The 15741-nt window shown below is 35.3% G+C and overlaps 1 protein-coding gene across 1 annotated transcript in view; it reads left to right on the forward strand.

Annotated features, from left to right (window-relative positions):
* Nucleotides 1–15741, forward strand: part of NEK1 (NIMA related kinase 1) — a 47175-nt gene that overhangs the window by 15635 nt on the left and 15799 nt on the right. The window contains exons 15-22 of the mRNA XM_059817441.1: nt 1645–1823; nt 1907–2038; nt 5347–5449; nt 8511–8594; nt 9130–9213; nt 12320–12397; nt 13457–13552; nt 14083–14259. Coding sequence (XP_059673424.1) covers nt 1645–1823; nt 1907–2038; nt 5347–5449; nt 8511–8594; nt 9130–9213; nt 12320–12397; nt 13457–13552; nt 14083–14259 — 933 coding nt within the window. The remainder of the gene's footprint in view (nt 1–1644; nt 1824–1906; nt 2039–5346; nt 5450–8510; nt 8595–9129; nt 9214–12319; nt 12398–13456; nt 13553–14082; nt 14260–15741) is intronic.

The following is a 15741-nucleotide window of genomic DNA, read 5'->3' on the forward strand; positions in this document are numbered from 1 at the left end:
ATTGAAATGTCTTCTGCAAGTTGGATAGTTTAGTACAAATCTTACTGCAGGCCACTAGGTTATCATCACTCCAGGTTTCCATATACTATTATAGTATTCTTGACTTCATTATCCTTTTCCTTTCTTTAACATGAAAACAGTGTATTCAGCAACTCCCTGATGATGCCGTTGAATAGCATTGTTCAAGCTTTCCAAAAATGCAAGCCATATAGCCTCTTATGAAGTCACAGCAGGGTCATGTACCGCATGATTTTCTCCTCCTGTTGTCTTTTGGCGTTGGTTGCTGGCACCTGTTTCTGAGGGAGAGCAGGGAAGGAGGGGGCAAGGACTTGGCTTTGGGTTGCTGTATCTAGCAGGGGCTGTAACTGTTCTGTAGGCTGTTGATGAGCACCTGCTTCATAGCATTTGCCTAGAGATTGATCATACTATTTCTTTAGCTAATCCGTTTGAAAACTGAGCTCTAATAATCATAGGTGAAACCTCGAATAGTGTCTAAAGCAAGACTTTGCCTTCTATTTGTAGAAACTATAGTCTTGTGTAGTATGTTATTTTTATTCAGACGAACAGCATACATGCATGTTTATTTGAATGCCTGGATAAATCTTTCAGTTAGTATTCTATCATATGGATTATGAGGCTATGGACGGGCGTTGAGCAACTGAAACTTGGAATGTGAGCTAAATTCCATTGTCAAATATAATTTGTTCAAGAACGTCTAAGTAGGCAATCTTAAACCTGTCACATCTGCACTCACCTATTTGAATTGATTTAAAATACTTAAGACCACTCCAGAAGGAACATTGACACTACTGTTAAAACAAATTCCATAGATTCACTACCGTGGGCTATTTGACTGCTTCTCCCAGATGTAAAGGGAACATTTTTATGCATGTGCTGACAACCTTAACCTTGTTTTGCCAGTTTCACATTTTCTGCATCCATCCTTGGCTACTACAGTACACAGCTGCTTGCAACATTTTTTTTTTTGTTATGATTTTCATATGAAGGTTCTGTAGTAATTCTAACTCTTTGAGAATGACAGAGAGAATTTGCATAAAGCAGTAGCTTGTGTTAGATGCTCCCCTCACCTGAGCTTTACTAGGGAAGCGTCTCAATTCTGGTGATGAAACCAAATTACAGGTTGGTAACAATGGGGATTCTCAGATAAATCTGCACTTAATGCCATTCAGCCACCTTAGAAGTATGCTTAACTATTTCTAGCTTCATGAAAAAATGGGTGTTTGGCTACAGATCACTCATTAGTACTTCAGTTAGTACTGTATCACTTTTAGCTTTTGTGATAAAACTTTGATTTTTGCCATGTAGAACATGTGTCTCCAATTACACTTCAATGGATTTGTTACCAATAACTTCCAAAATGTGACAGATATCTCATGTATAAGTAGACTATTATCAGAGGAAGGTAAAATACTGTGTTATTTTGGAGTGCTAACAGAAAAATACGTTTTTAAGTTATCTATCTTGTAGTTTGTTAAAATAGGGGCATGCCAGGAATAAAACTAGAACAAATTCAGAATTGTTGCAGGACATATTAATGCTTTTATTGTGCTGAAGAGGTGAAAATTGGAAGGGCTTGTTTAAACCAGTATTTGAGATTTCTACCCTACCCCTTCTGATTTCCAGGCATCATATTATGGCTGTGGAGGTGGTGTTGGTCCTTTTCCTGTGTCTTCCAGAGGACAACATGAACACTATCATGCTATTTTTGACCAAATGCAACAGCAAAAGGAAAACATTAGAGTAGCTGAAGAGAGGGAATCCAAATTGAGGGCAAAAGTGCAAGGCCAAGAAATTATTGAAAGGTATGGCTACCTTCCATTAGAAGTTGTATGTGGTCTGCTTTAGATGAAAGTAATAAAAAGTTACTGTACATATTTATCTACAGAGGAATTCCACCTGGAATACGTCCAGGAGTTCCTAAGGGGCCTGCAGGTCATCACCATTTACCTGATGCTGGTGCAGTTAGGAAAAAAATGAAAAGATTGAAGGAGGTGTCTAAACAAGCCAATGCAAACAGGTTGGACTATGATAATCCATAAATCTGTCCCTACATGTTAGATTCTTGTCCTGTGTCTTGTTTCATTTAGTAGTTGGACATGTCTCTAAATCACTTTTATCCATTGGTACTGTGCTGTCTGTTTGTGTGTTAGTCCCTCACAGACCACAATTCTTTTAGAACCAATGGAAACCTTGGCTTCCCCAATAGTGGAAAAAATGGATTACTAACAACTGTAACTAAACTAGATTTCAGCCAAAATTCTTGGCTTAATGCAGTTGCAGATAACATTATAAGCCTCCTCCTTTGCTTTTTTCATAGTTCCACTTTTTGTGTTACCTGCTAAGATGCTTCCTTCTCCTGTCATCTCATTCTGTCTTCTCTACATCTAAGTGTTTGACTCTCTAGCATAGGAGAGTGTCTAGAATGCTCCCAGAATTGTTAGGTCCTGTTTATTGATAAGTGGAAAACTTCTAGGAGCTTTCTTTGTCGAGATGCCAATGCCTGGTGTTATAATGGCGTGCAGCTTCTAATTGGATGATGCTTATTCTTTGCAATTGCTATAAACTGAGTATTTTATAGATAAAAGGATAGTAAACAAGTACTGATTTTTTTTTTTTTTAATGATTTCACTCTTTCAAGCAGCTTCTTCAAAACTTCTTTGCTTTCCTTCAGATCTGTTAATATTGCCCAAAGAACTGTGTCTGCACTTGTGAGCGGTAAATGGGAAAATAGCTTTTTTTCTAGAAGTTTAGTACATGAGCGTTACCAACTAACTTTCCTAGAGGAACAACTTTTCTCATGCATTATTTAAACTTCTGCAGATCCAATGATGTATCCCATGGAGGAAGAAATAAATGGAGTTAATGTGAGGAAAAGGTCGCAAAAGAAAACATTAGTTCTTCTAAACTAATTTAACTCAGTTTTATGTTCTAATATATTTTGCCTTTGTAGATTTTTTTTCTATTTTAAAATTTGCAACAGTAACATAACACATTTAACACTAATGTTACAATTTTGCAGGCTACAAGGTATATTTTATTTTCTTTGTAGTAATTTGGGCTGTTGTGAGATAATTAAAATTCCTCCTGGTACAATCCAGTACTGGAAGGTGTATTTTCCCAGCTGATGTAGATGCATATTTCCATCTTCCTCTATTTATTCTCAATGCTTTGCACAAAGTGCCACAATCCCCAAATCTTGCCTGGATTAGGAAACACTGTTTGTCTCGCACATTTGACAATAGAAAATCATGCTTGGCTACACCTGGGTAAACTGTTTTAAATGTGTTCAAATTGAGAGGAAATATAGTAGAGGGCTGCAAATTATGAATAATGTGGAGATCATGAAGAGAAACTGATTCAGTATACATGAACTTGGAAGCACTCAGTGAAAATACTGTGCAGAAATTTCAAAATAGATAAGAGATTTTTTTTTCTATTTATAAACTGGATTACCATTAGCCTTAAATTGAGGTGCTGTTTCTTAGCATTTAAAATGTGGTATGTATTTGTACTTTACTATCCAGAAGCAATTTTATTATCATAGCTAGCCTAGCAATATTTCTCTCCTGCACTTTATTGTTTCAGCTGGAGGTGAAATATAAAGATAAGCATCCAGGGTGTTTAGCTCAAAGAAAGAATTTAAATAATTGCAACTTTTAAAGATAGGTAATTCAAAGCGTGTATTAAAGAAGTTGAGAAATTCTCAAGTTGCAATCTTTCTGATTACACTACCACAACTAACGTAAAGCTAAATATATTCAACATCAACAATCTTTAAAAATTGTCTCTTGGACAGAAATGCAGCCCAGAAGAAATCTAGTTGAAATGTTTTAGCAAAATGAGTCACTCAGCTCAGGTAGGGAAAACCTTAAATTTTAATAAAATTTAGTTGAAATAAGCTTTTCCTGTGAATTTGGTTTGAGACAAATAGGTTTGGCTTTTTTTTCTTGGGAAGCATCTCTTCTCCAACACTGTAAACTAAACTTCAGCTGCATGACACAGGTTTGGACAGATTTCACTATCCACCAATTGAGTTCATATGTAATGAACAGTTACAGGAAAAATCTTGTAGTGAGTCAAATATGTGTATACAAAGATTATCAAGTGTTTATTTCTTGAGTGGTAACACCTACATGGATTGTCTTGCCTTTTTGGAGCAGCTACAGCATTTGTTCTATTGTATCGAAGTAGTTTAATCTCCGTCTTCCTCTTAATGAATTGTAGCATATGGAAATACTTCATTTCCTTGTTGTTGGGAGGGGGAGAAGGGGGGAGGGGAGAGAAAAAACAAGATGCAAGGATGTTTAATTAGTGTGCTAATTTATTTATGAATTATTAGCAATAGCTCCTGTATTGCAAAATGATTCTTTCTTTAACTGTCTCAGCCTGATGGGTTATTGCTATCAGCTTATTCCAATTTCTTCCTGCCTGTTGCTGGACCCCCAATACTCCTCAGTCAAACAAGGCTAGGGGAACCTTGGAAAGGGGATTGCCTCATCATTCTACCATTTGTTAGAATATCTTAAACCATTTCTCAGTGTTTTTTTTTTTTAATAAAAAGCTTCCTCTGAGATCACTTACAACCAATTTGTCAGAAACTGGTTCTTCTACAAAATGATGGTATGTATGTAGTAGGAAACTTGCGAGGTGCTCAGTTACGGTGACTTGAACATACCTTTCTTTCTATCCAAGCAGGTCCCTAACCTGGGGTGGAACATGTGAAAAAAACCCATCTCATTCTGGCTAATTCTAAGATAGGAAAATTCCTTCACAGTCCCTTTAAAAACACACAAAAATCCCCCAAGATCTCCCAAAAGGAGCTACCAGAACACTCTGAGAATACTAGCACTGTACTAATTATCTAAGTGGTAGAAGCTTTTACTCCAAACGTAGGTCAGTCTTGACCTTATGGACTGGCTCATGTGATGAGTTCTTGCTCATCTCTGAGGGGAAACCTTGAAGGAGTTGTCTTTTTTACAAATGATAACAATAATGAAACAAGCTGAGACATTTTCAGAAATAATTGCACTAAGATTGTATTTTGACATTCATTTCTGTTTTGATGACCAGGATCTGGAAGGACAACATGGTGTTTTGGGTTTGGGTTTTTTTTTTAAATTGTTCTTCTAACTTAGTTGAACCTATTTTCCTCTGTTTTGTGGAAGTCTGACTTGTATTTTAGCTGATGAAAGGCATTTTTTTGAAGATGCCTTACTCATAGAAAGTTACTTTTTTTGTGTGTGTCCTAGTTAGAATAAATGCGGGGAGGGAGTTGAGTGTCATATTTCAGAGACTTTCATCTTGCTATATGTTGCAATTACTCAGGCAAAAAGGATGGATAGCTGGAGATAGAGCAAAGCAAGTTGAAGAATTCTGGCAACGAAAGAGAGAAGCCATGGAAAACAAAGCTCGAGCTGAGGGACACATGGTATGGAATCTGGTCTTCCTATGTATATTACTGTTTCAGCATGCTTTATGAATCTTTGAAGTAGCATCATAACCATGAAATGCTGGCTAAATATTTTCCTTAAGTAGTAAAAAAAAAAAAAAAAGAAAAAGAGAATGGGAGGTAGGTTTTTTGCATTTTGTTATTGATTTTATTAAAATGTAACAGAATTGTGCAATACATTTCTCATTACTGTAAATTTATTAACCAAGGAAAATATCTTTTTTTGCATGTCTTAACTTGATATTGTGAATTTTAGAACATTAATTTCCATTTTTTCTGTTCATAGCTTCAAAGTTTTGGTTAAAATTAAACCTTATGTATTATTCAGTAGCTTGAACCTAAAATGAAGTTTGATTAAACTGATACAGCTAATGATCAGATACAGGTAGTGTGTTTTATAAAAACACTTTCTGCTTATTGAGGAGATATTATAAAGATGTCTATCTCTGTCAAGGTTGATGTTTCTAAAACTTTTACTCTTTAGAGATTAACAGTGGACAGTGTCACAAAATGTTCTTTGTTCTTTATGCTTGCAGTTCTAAAATAAATATTCCTTTAGGAAGTTTCTTTTGCAGTAAAGATATCTTGGAAATTACTCATTTGCACTAGGACTTTGTGTGGTTGAACTATGTGTTTTTATAATGTAGAGAGTTTTGCTTTTTGAGTGCTTCTCCATAGTATTCATATACAACCAAGTCCCAGTATCACTGTCAGCTGCTGAAACTAAATTGACTGTGCTGGCATTGCAGTGAGATAAGATCAACTGCATATTTACAGAAGCATCTCCCAAGTTATAGCTGAATATCAGGTCATGATTTACAACCAGGTCTCTGTTTCCGGGGTTATTTCACTTATAGTAAGCAATTCTTAGATACTTTGATTCACTGCTTTGATGAAGCATCCTTAAACTAGTATATATGTTTTAAAGCATGAGTCTTCCATGTTAAAACTATGGTTCTGTTGTTTAAAACCTCTAAGACTAGTAAATAATTTTGAAAAAATGAACAATTCTTGTTAAGATCGCCTCTTCTTCACAAGTCCTTAGTGTAGTACCTGCTTCTATTTTGTTCTTGCCTTTGTTGGCGTTAATCTGAATGTATGAGAGAAATTAATGCAAGATACCCAAGTATTGAAGTCGATGTTGCTCAGGTTTCTCTAATGTGTTCAACTGAGCCAAAATGTTTTATTCTTAACTGGCTGCTGTAATAAAACAGGGAGGTTACTGAACAGTTTTAAAAGTAACTTCCAGATGTTTAAGACTTATAACTCGAAGCCAGGGTTCCAAATTCATGTACTATCATTTGCCATTGATAGCAGAAGTTCTCAGCAGCTTCTTTCTATTTGTTCAGGAAAATAATTTGACTAGCTGGCAGTAGTTCTCATATAGGGATGGGACTGTTGTCCAGACCATGACGATCTGAGAGGAGAAATTAGTAGGAATCATCAACTAATTTGCAGCTCTTTGTTGTATGAAGACTTGCAAGTCAAATGACTCACACTAATTTACCCAGCTTCTGTTAAATATAGTTGCTGTCAATTTTAATTTTCAACTGACAGTCTAAAGTTTGACTCAATAGTTGAGTTGATACTTTCACTCATCTCTTCTTTAAGACAGCTGCTGACTTAATTTGCTGCTTCACTGTAGCTGGGTGGCATAGCAAAACATTAAGTCTTGGTCTTTTGAAAATTTTAATGTAGGTAGATGCGTAAAAATTAACAATCTACAGAAAGAAAATCAGTTCTGAAAAGTCTTGCTTCCTGTTCCTTTCTTAAGAGCAGAGAGATAGTTTTCATCAAACTGATGGATCAAACTTGAATGCTAGAATGAAGAATAATGAGATGACTTCAGTAGTGCCAGTTAACTTTTGTAAAGCTCAGGAACATGCATAAAAAAAGTTAAAAATAAGAACAAATACTTTCTGAAAAAGTGAATATGGAAAAATATTACTTTCCATTTTGTATGACTTAATGCTCAAGCTGAAACCAGAATTCAGAGTCCTCACAAATGTATGCTACTACTTATCCACAGGATGGTTCCTTTAATTTGTTTTCTGACCGCCCAGTCACTAAACCACAGAAGTGCAGAAATGTGCTGTTTCCTTCAGTTACTGATTTTTTTTTTTTTTGCTCAATCTGAAAGAGTATTTAGCCAGAATATTTAGATTCAGTCCTCCCTATCAAGAACTTAACTGGAGTATTTACTTTACTGATGGTTCTCTACACTCAAGCTTGAGAAAGCTAAAGCCCTGGTATTTTATAAGGCAGAAGGTCCATGTAACTATCCCATGTATGCTTACTGTCTTTATTGTATGTTGAGTTAACAAATCAAGATATTTTTGACCTGTTCAGCAGAGGCTTATGGTATATCATGAACAAAAATAATTGAAATATTTTGGATTTTGATCCAAGCAGGAAACCTGGAGTTAAATGATGGTTGTAATGTTTTGTATTGGACTTCCTTAAAGGTTGAATCTTTTTGGTGTCAGTTAGGACACTGAGTACATAACGCTAACCAAGACTATATACTGTGAATGCATATGTATTAGGTATTTAACATGGCTTGTTAGATGTAATGTGTATATTTAAGTATTTTATTAGGTTTTTGAGTTTGCTACTTGTAGTATATTTTTTTAAAAGTCATCATTGTGGAAAAAGCTTAATCTAAGAACATACAAAGATTCAACTTTTATTTTAGGCTTGGCTCAAAAATAGCAGAAATCCCAACTCTGTGCCATGATTTGTATATAATCCAAATGTAGAAAAACTCGTGCCCATCAGAATTTAGGCTTTCTAACACAGCAGAAGAAGATCAGAATTGCAGGGAAAAGGCAACTATATTCTTAAAGCTCTAGTCTCTCTCTTTGGCTGCTCAGGATTTTCAGTTACTACTATCATGTTTCATTAGGGGTTATTGGTTAACTTCAGAACAACTGCAGATCTTTGATGGATTTGGTTTCTTATAAGTGAACAGTTATTGGATAAAGCAGATAATTTTACTGCCCCAGCCACCTTAAATTTGATACCATTAAATGGCAAACAGGGTACACTGCAAAACATGGCAGATACCTATGGAGGCAGGCCCATTTCTGCAAGAGGAAGGAAATCCAGAAACAAGGAGGAAGAGGTATGCTTGCCGCATGTTTGCCACTTTGCCCATCACACAAATAGCACTATTTTGACCTTGACTGTGCCTAGTTTCCCTGCATGGTTCATCTGTGTAACAAAATAGAAGGACTTCGTAAATTCCTAGGAAATAATTTACTGTATAAAGTTCTAGAGTTTGGGTGTGTTTGTTGGTTTGTGGGGTTTTTTGTTTTTAAATAATCAAAATAATAGTTGTGTACATCAGTCTGTCTCAGAAGTTCTTGAATGTGCATACGTATAGATATGACTCTGTATTTCTTAATCTTGTTGTGATAAATATAACCATTCCTATTCTTCAATGATATAAAATATAATAATAGCTTAATACTGGGAAACATACATGCCAGTTTTCTTTATTTTCACTAGATCTGGAGATTAGTAAATGCCAATATGGTAATAGTAATAGTCTGGGGGTGTGTCTTTCACCCATCTTATTTTTTTGTGGAATCTTAACGTATTTTAAGTTAACAGTATGGTTCAGTATAACTGAAACTTATTTCTTTTCTTTGCCTTAGGAATATTTGGCAAGATTAAGACAGATCCGGCTACAGAACTTTAATGAACGTCAACAGATTAGAGCAAAACTTCGTGGAGAGAAGGTTGGTTTGAAAAATAATCTTAAATACTTATGGAAGTTGGCTGTGGGGTGTATTCTTTTATCCCTGTGGGCAGATTTTTCTCATAGGCAGTTTTATATAGAGACATACATTTTTGACATTTAATTCTGTTCCACAATTAGTGTACTTCCATCTCTTCTTCCAGAATATGCAAAATCTGTGTGTTATTTCAGTGCTGGGGGTGCAGCTTCAGTGCCTGTAAACTAACAATGTGTTTAAAAACAAGACAACATAAGGTTACATCTGAATTTGACATGTAAATTTATTATCAAGCACCAGCATGTTTATGTTTATTTGCTTTTAGTTATAGGAACTTCTCCAGAATTCACTTTTTGACAATTCTCACACAGAATATGTATGAAGCAGTTCTTTTCATACATTCTGTAGGTGTGTATTAAAGTTAAAAATTCCTGGCATTAGCTCAATTTAATCAATACACTTTTTTCAAACATCGCTTTTCCAAAATATGTTTGTAATACAACAAAACCAAAATAATATGTTCATAAAGTAGATTCAGAATGAACACTTCCTAAGCTGTCAAATGAATAATCCAAGGCACCCTTGGAAGCAATCCTTATACTTTTTTAAAAAAAAAATTCATTTGAGAGACAATCTTTGTAGTAAATATGGTCTGGAGTTTGTTTCCCTCTTTTCATTAACCTACTGTGTGATGTTATACTCCTGTTTGTTCTTCCCCTTCCTGTCTACTTGTCTTTAATAGAGTGTTTCGGTTTCCTCAAGTGATTACGTGCTTATTTATTCACATTGTACTTTGTGATTTAAAGCTAGAGAAATGTTCCTCCCCCCCACTTTAAGCACCCATATTAAGTGCTTTCATATATCTTACGTATAGTGAGTGGACATAAAAGGCAAGAGCATGCCCAGTACCACTCAGTTTTTTTGGTCCAGCATCCCAGCTAAACAGAGTTCTGCGTTGCTGTAGGTTTTGAGGGTTTTTTTTAATGCTAAAATACTCTGTGTTTTTTTCCTGTATTAGTGACTTCTTTTGAATTTTTTTCTTTATTTTCTTAAACCTTGATTGCATCTCACTGGTGAGATGCAAGAGAGCCAAATTCAATCCCTTGATTCAGGTGCAAAACTTCTTTAGTGCATTGAAGAGGAACCCATGCCCCTTTAAATCTAAAATGAGTGATCCAGAGCAAAAGTTATGTATGTTTCTACCTGAGAAGACTATGCAAACTTTATAAGATGTGCTAGTGGCTAAGTCTGGCATGGGACCAACATGGGCTGTTCTAAGTTTGTCTTAAGGAGCATGAGGAAAATCAAGGTCTTGTGAGTCTATGAAGTTACTGTAGAGGCTGGTCAGTGAAGTTTATCAGTAGTGCTGACTCACATAAAATGCTAAGCTGATGCACTATGCTGTCTTAATTGCATTTGGTGCTAATTTCACTCATAACTCATGTCTCTGCTGTTTTGGACAGGCTTCAAAAATGCTGCAGTGATACTAGTCATCTCCATACACGGCCCTACAAAACCTTACTGTGTCTCCTGAGTACCCTTAGAATACTGAGGACAGTGCTAAAATGTTACCAGTATAGAGCCATTGCTGTACTGCACTGTTTCTTTCAGTTTTTTTTCACTGAGCAGCTGCAACACTTCCTCTCAAAATTAGGAGCACCCACACTCTACCTGCAGTATGGTTAATTGCAGAAATAAAGGTACTCTCCAGAAACCTTTTCTCTGGAGGGCAAGGCTGCTTGTGCTAGTAAAGTTGAACAGAAGTACTGTTACTGTGACCATGGCATTAATTCTCTGTATGGGTTATTAGGCACATCAGGAACCTAACTTCCTTTCTCAGTGGCTGTACCTTACCTGGGGTAGTGTTGTATGCCCCAGAAGGTATGCCACCTACAAAGGAACAGAGCATAGATTAATATCTTTCCAGGAAGCAGGCCTAAACTACTTTTCAGAATTCGGAGACCAAGTTTAAGGGGCTTTTTCTTGATGACCTGTGGTTGCAAACTTTAGCATGGAGGTTCACTTTTAGAGGAACACCATCTCAGACCAAATTTTGTTGCAGATATGTTCATTTCCTTATGTTGATTAACAATTTTATATCTATCACTACACCATAGTATCCTATTTTATATTCAGTAGATGAATATATGTATTCATTCCTTTGCCTGTGAAGAGTGCCAAATTATTTTTTTAAGTTTTTCTATCTCCAATGTTCTTTCCAATCAGCTATTTTTTTCCTGTTAGCTGACTGAAGACAAAGTGGGCATGACCATATTTTTTTTTTATTTTCACTTAAAAATTTACCTAAAATTCTTGCTTGTGTTTTGTCAAATTATCTCTAATAATACTCTTTTTCTTATACTGCAAGAAGCCTACTAAATAGGCCTTCTAAATAGTTTATTTTAATAAACTTTATTATTAAATTATTAATACTTTAATAATACTTTCAACATAGAAGTTCAGTTATTATACTTATGTGGTGAATTATTTATTATTAAATAAATTTTAATAAACTTTAATAGTTTCTGTTAATAAAAAGCTCCTGTCAGAACTTTTTTTGCATAGGTCTGTCAGTCTGTTCTGTAAATAGGAGTATGCAGAGACCATGGGAAGACGTAAGAGAGATTGAAAACAGATACTTCAGAGGTAGACCTTACATATTCTTACTTATTACCATTTCCGCCCTCACCCATTCCACCTTCTTTGGAGCACATACAGTGGAAGAAACTGGAATTCCAGAGCTTCAAACCTTTCTTTTATACCTTACCTGCAGAGCATGCAACAGTGATGAGAGGTGGCAGGTGACAGCCTAGCATCATTAGGTCACTTCCCTTGCAACAGTAGGCGCATTACTTTCTTCCTGGCTTGTAAAAGCTTCGTATCTTTTAAAACCACAAAAAACAACAAAACCAAACAAATAAACAAAAAGCCTCACAAATCTCAAAGATGAAGTTCTGTCCAAGTAGATATTTGAGTGGGGAGTTACCTAGTGAAATTATGACCCGTGTTAGTCATACAGTCAGTCTAAATAATCTGAGTAGTCACTTATATCACTCAGCTTTTAAATACATGTATTAATGATAATTCTTTGAGGACTCTTACTTTGCAGAATGAAGCTGCCAGTTCTGACGGACAAGAATCAAGTGAGGAAGCAGAACTGAAACGCAAAAAGATAGAAGCACAGAAGGTAATTGTGGGGAGGGAGGAGATGGAACTTGCTGTTCTCAGATTTGTTTTATATCTCATGAAGATTCTTACATTTCATTTTGCTATCAATAGTTTGTTCATACATTCACCACAAGAGGGTTTTAGTTTAACTGTGTTGAGGTAACAACTCTGTTCAACTGTTTTATCTCAGTAATTTTAAAATACGTTGTGACATAGCATAACAAGTCAAGGGTTTTTCCCATCCCTGCCTTTGAGTTTTTTCTCTAGGTTAGCTTTAGTCCTAAAGGCAATTTGGTATAACTAAAATAGCATTTTGATATTGAAAGGGAAAGGAAGATGTACCTTAAATAACAACTTCATTTTAGCTAAAAGAATAAAGGAAGGCAAAACTCCTTACATGTGCTGACATGGGCTACATGTGGATTGGTAGGTGAGCTATATACCCCTGTGATGAAGTACATTTAAAGAAAATGTGTTTCACAGAAATCCAGCCTTTGACTGGAACTTTATTCCATGTGGTGTTCTTATATCAATAACTATCTCTACCATATGATACATAGCAAGTAGTACTCTATCTATTCTATGGTTTTTTTTCCCATCAACTGCAAAGAGCAATGTAAAAACAAGCTAACCTTATGCCTAACCTTAAAACTAGAGGTGAAACAGCAACTGAAGCTTTCTGTGTTTACGTTGAGTAAGTTTGTAAAGTTTAAACTGAATGTTTAATACTCTGTGATTAATGCATTTGGCTTCAAAACTAATTTTAAGTGAGATTCTAATTTTACATTACTCTGTTTAAGATTACTATGTACACTAAAAATATAACCATGCAAATGAAGAACTGTAATTAAATTTTGAGGAATTGCCATTATTTTCAACATACAAGATCAGTTATTATACTTGTGTGGTGATTTTGATTGTCAGTGGAGCCTTCCCTTCACAGTCTATACAGTAATAAGCGAGAGAAAGGAAGATGAAGTAATCCAAGAATGTTTCTTTTTAAAATGTTTCATGGAATGGGGTACTAATGCTTTTATGATTTTAAGTTGGTCTTTTTTTGCTTGTTTGTTTACTATAGGCCCAAGCAAATGCTCGAGCTGCAGTTCTGAAAGAACAGTTAGAGCGAAAGAGAAAGGAAGCATATGAAAGAGAGAAAAGAGCCTGGGAAGAACATGTAAGAAAATAAATTTGTTACACGCAGTCAAAGTATGTAGTGCCCTATCTTTGTATAACTAAAATCCTATACTGTGATTTTTTTTTTCTCAAGCTTAGATAATTAGGTTGTCTTCTGAAACTGAAGTGAGCATGTCAGTCAGAATTCCATTATTAGAAGCCTAATCTTAGGTATACTTGAATGAAGAATTTGGTTTGAGAATTTAGAGCAGCAAACCTAAGAATCATTAGGATCACCTTAAGTATTTTATCAATGATCTGTAATTTACCAAAGTGTACTTAATCTTCTTTTGCTTTTGTGTGCTGTGGAGTGGTAAGTCCAACTAGTAATATATTGCTACAAAAACCAGGAAGTTGTGAAGCTGATAAACTGGAAATAGTTCACATGTGCAGTTGGCAGTTGTCTTTTGTATGAAAGCATGTGGCATTATTGACCTTTTCTAAGGTTTACACGAGCCTATTTGATAATACTGTGTTTAATGTACAAAGTCTGAAGTTAACTTGTTAATTTTTTTAATTGACTCTATACAGCTGGTAGCGAAAGGGGTAAAGAATCCTAATGTGCCTTTGCATGTGGGAGCTACAGAACACAGTCCTGTGCATGGACTACAAGAGCTTGGGGCAGCTGCTCTTCCTAAGCCACAACTTCCAGTGAAGCCTGGTACACCAGTCATCTCCATGACTTCTGCTTTGAAGGAAGTGGGTGTGGTAGGTACTTCTGCTAAGAGGGTAAAATTAATGAAAGAAAAAAAAAAACTGATTAGAGAAAGAATTTTTAGAAGAATGTATAGATGAGGTAGAAAAAAATCGTTAAGCATACTTGTTGCTTCTAATTAGGGAAAGGGGGGAAAAAAATGTAAAAACAAACCAAAACTTGGAAGCTGTTGAAATATATCTATACAATGAAACTCTAATTCAATCACTTCTGAGCAAAATGGCTTATTTATGATGAACCCTAGGCTGCAATTTCAATTTTGATCAAGGCAGTCATGATTAGTGGAAGAAGACTTCAACTAACCAGCATTTTCATTAGTTTCTTGAAGAGGGAAGTTAAGGAGTTTGTGACCTGGTAGAAGTGAGAAGATAAATTTTGAATGATAGGACTGGTTTATATTAATTCTTGTTTTCAGTGAGTTTGAAAGTATGTGCTGATAGTAACAAAGAATATAAAGTTTAAGAGACTCCAGTCTGATAGTATTGTCTCTTCCTGTTGTCTAAAACAGTATTAGAGACTTCCTAATTTCCATTTTCTGTGATCTTGCATCCTGATATTGTAAATTCGTACATTTACCTCTACTACCACCATTTGATTTAAGTAATAATTGTGACACTGACCATACAAGACAACGTTTGTACAATTTGAGTTTTTAACACAATCTGTGTTAATTTGAATGCTAACTTTTGGGTTTTTACCTAAGCTATTTCTAGATTTCAGTGTAGTGTGGGATTATATACGGTATACAACCCTGAAGACTATGACTATGGGAATATAGTGAAACTTAGTACTAAATAGTGTATATAAAATGTAATGTACTGAAAGATGTCAGTTGATAGCTGGACAAATAAACAAATCATGTTTTGACAAATACTTAAATTATTAGCACATTTTTTCCACATGGATCATTTGTCTTACAGTAATGCAAGATGGTGACTATAACTGACTAAAAATTAGCACACAAAGCAATTGGAGAAGACCAGTCTTCTACACAAAGATTATAAGTTTTACATTTTTGCCTTCCATTTTTAGTTTGATTATTTTACATATTTACTATTTTACAATCTTGAAGAGTAAACATGCTTTCTAAATGAAGTTCATATTCATTGCTTTTGGAAGCGTGATAGGTCTTTTGCAAGAGTTGAAATTTCATTGCTCCCATAATTGAGGCAGATTAAGAACAATGCAGAATGTTTCCCTGAAAAATGCACCACATAATGGAATGTTTGCCTTAGTTTAGTGTAATTGTGCATCTGCCTAGTCTCAATCGATTTAATCTGGGCAGGCTTTCTAATACACTTTCAGATATCAAGAAACTACTGTTTTCTTTTTCTTTACCAACTTGACATTATATATGCTGTAATCACTAAAGTTGTCTCTTCTCCCTTCTGCTTTTCTTCGCAGGTGTTCCTTGACTCTGTCCTTGCCACTTTTTTTGTTCTCGTACAGAATTACTCATTTCTAGCATTGGAATT

The sequence above is a fragment of the Gavia stellata genome, chromosome 5, assembly GCF_030936135.1.
Source record: "Gavia stellata isolate bGavSte3 chromosome 5, bGavSte3.hap2, whole genome shotgun sequence".
Lineage (NCBI taxonomy): Eukaryota > Metazoa > Chordata > Aves > Gaviiformes > Gaviidae > Gavia > Gavia stellata.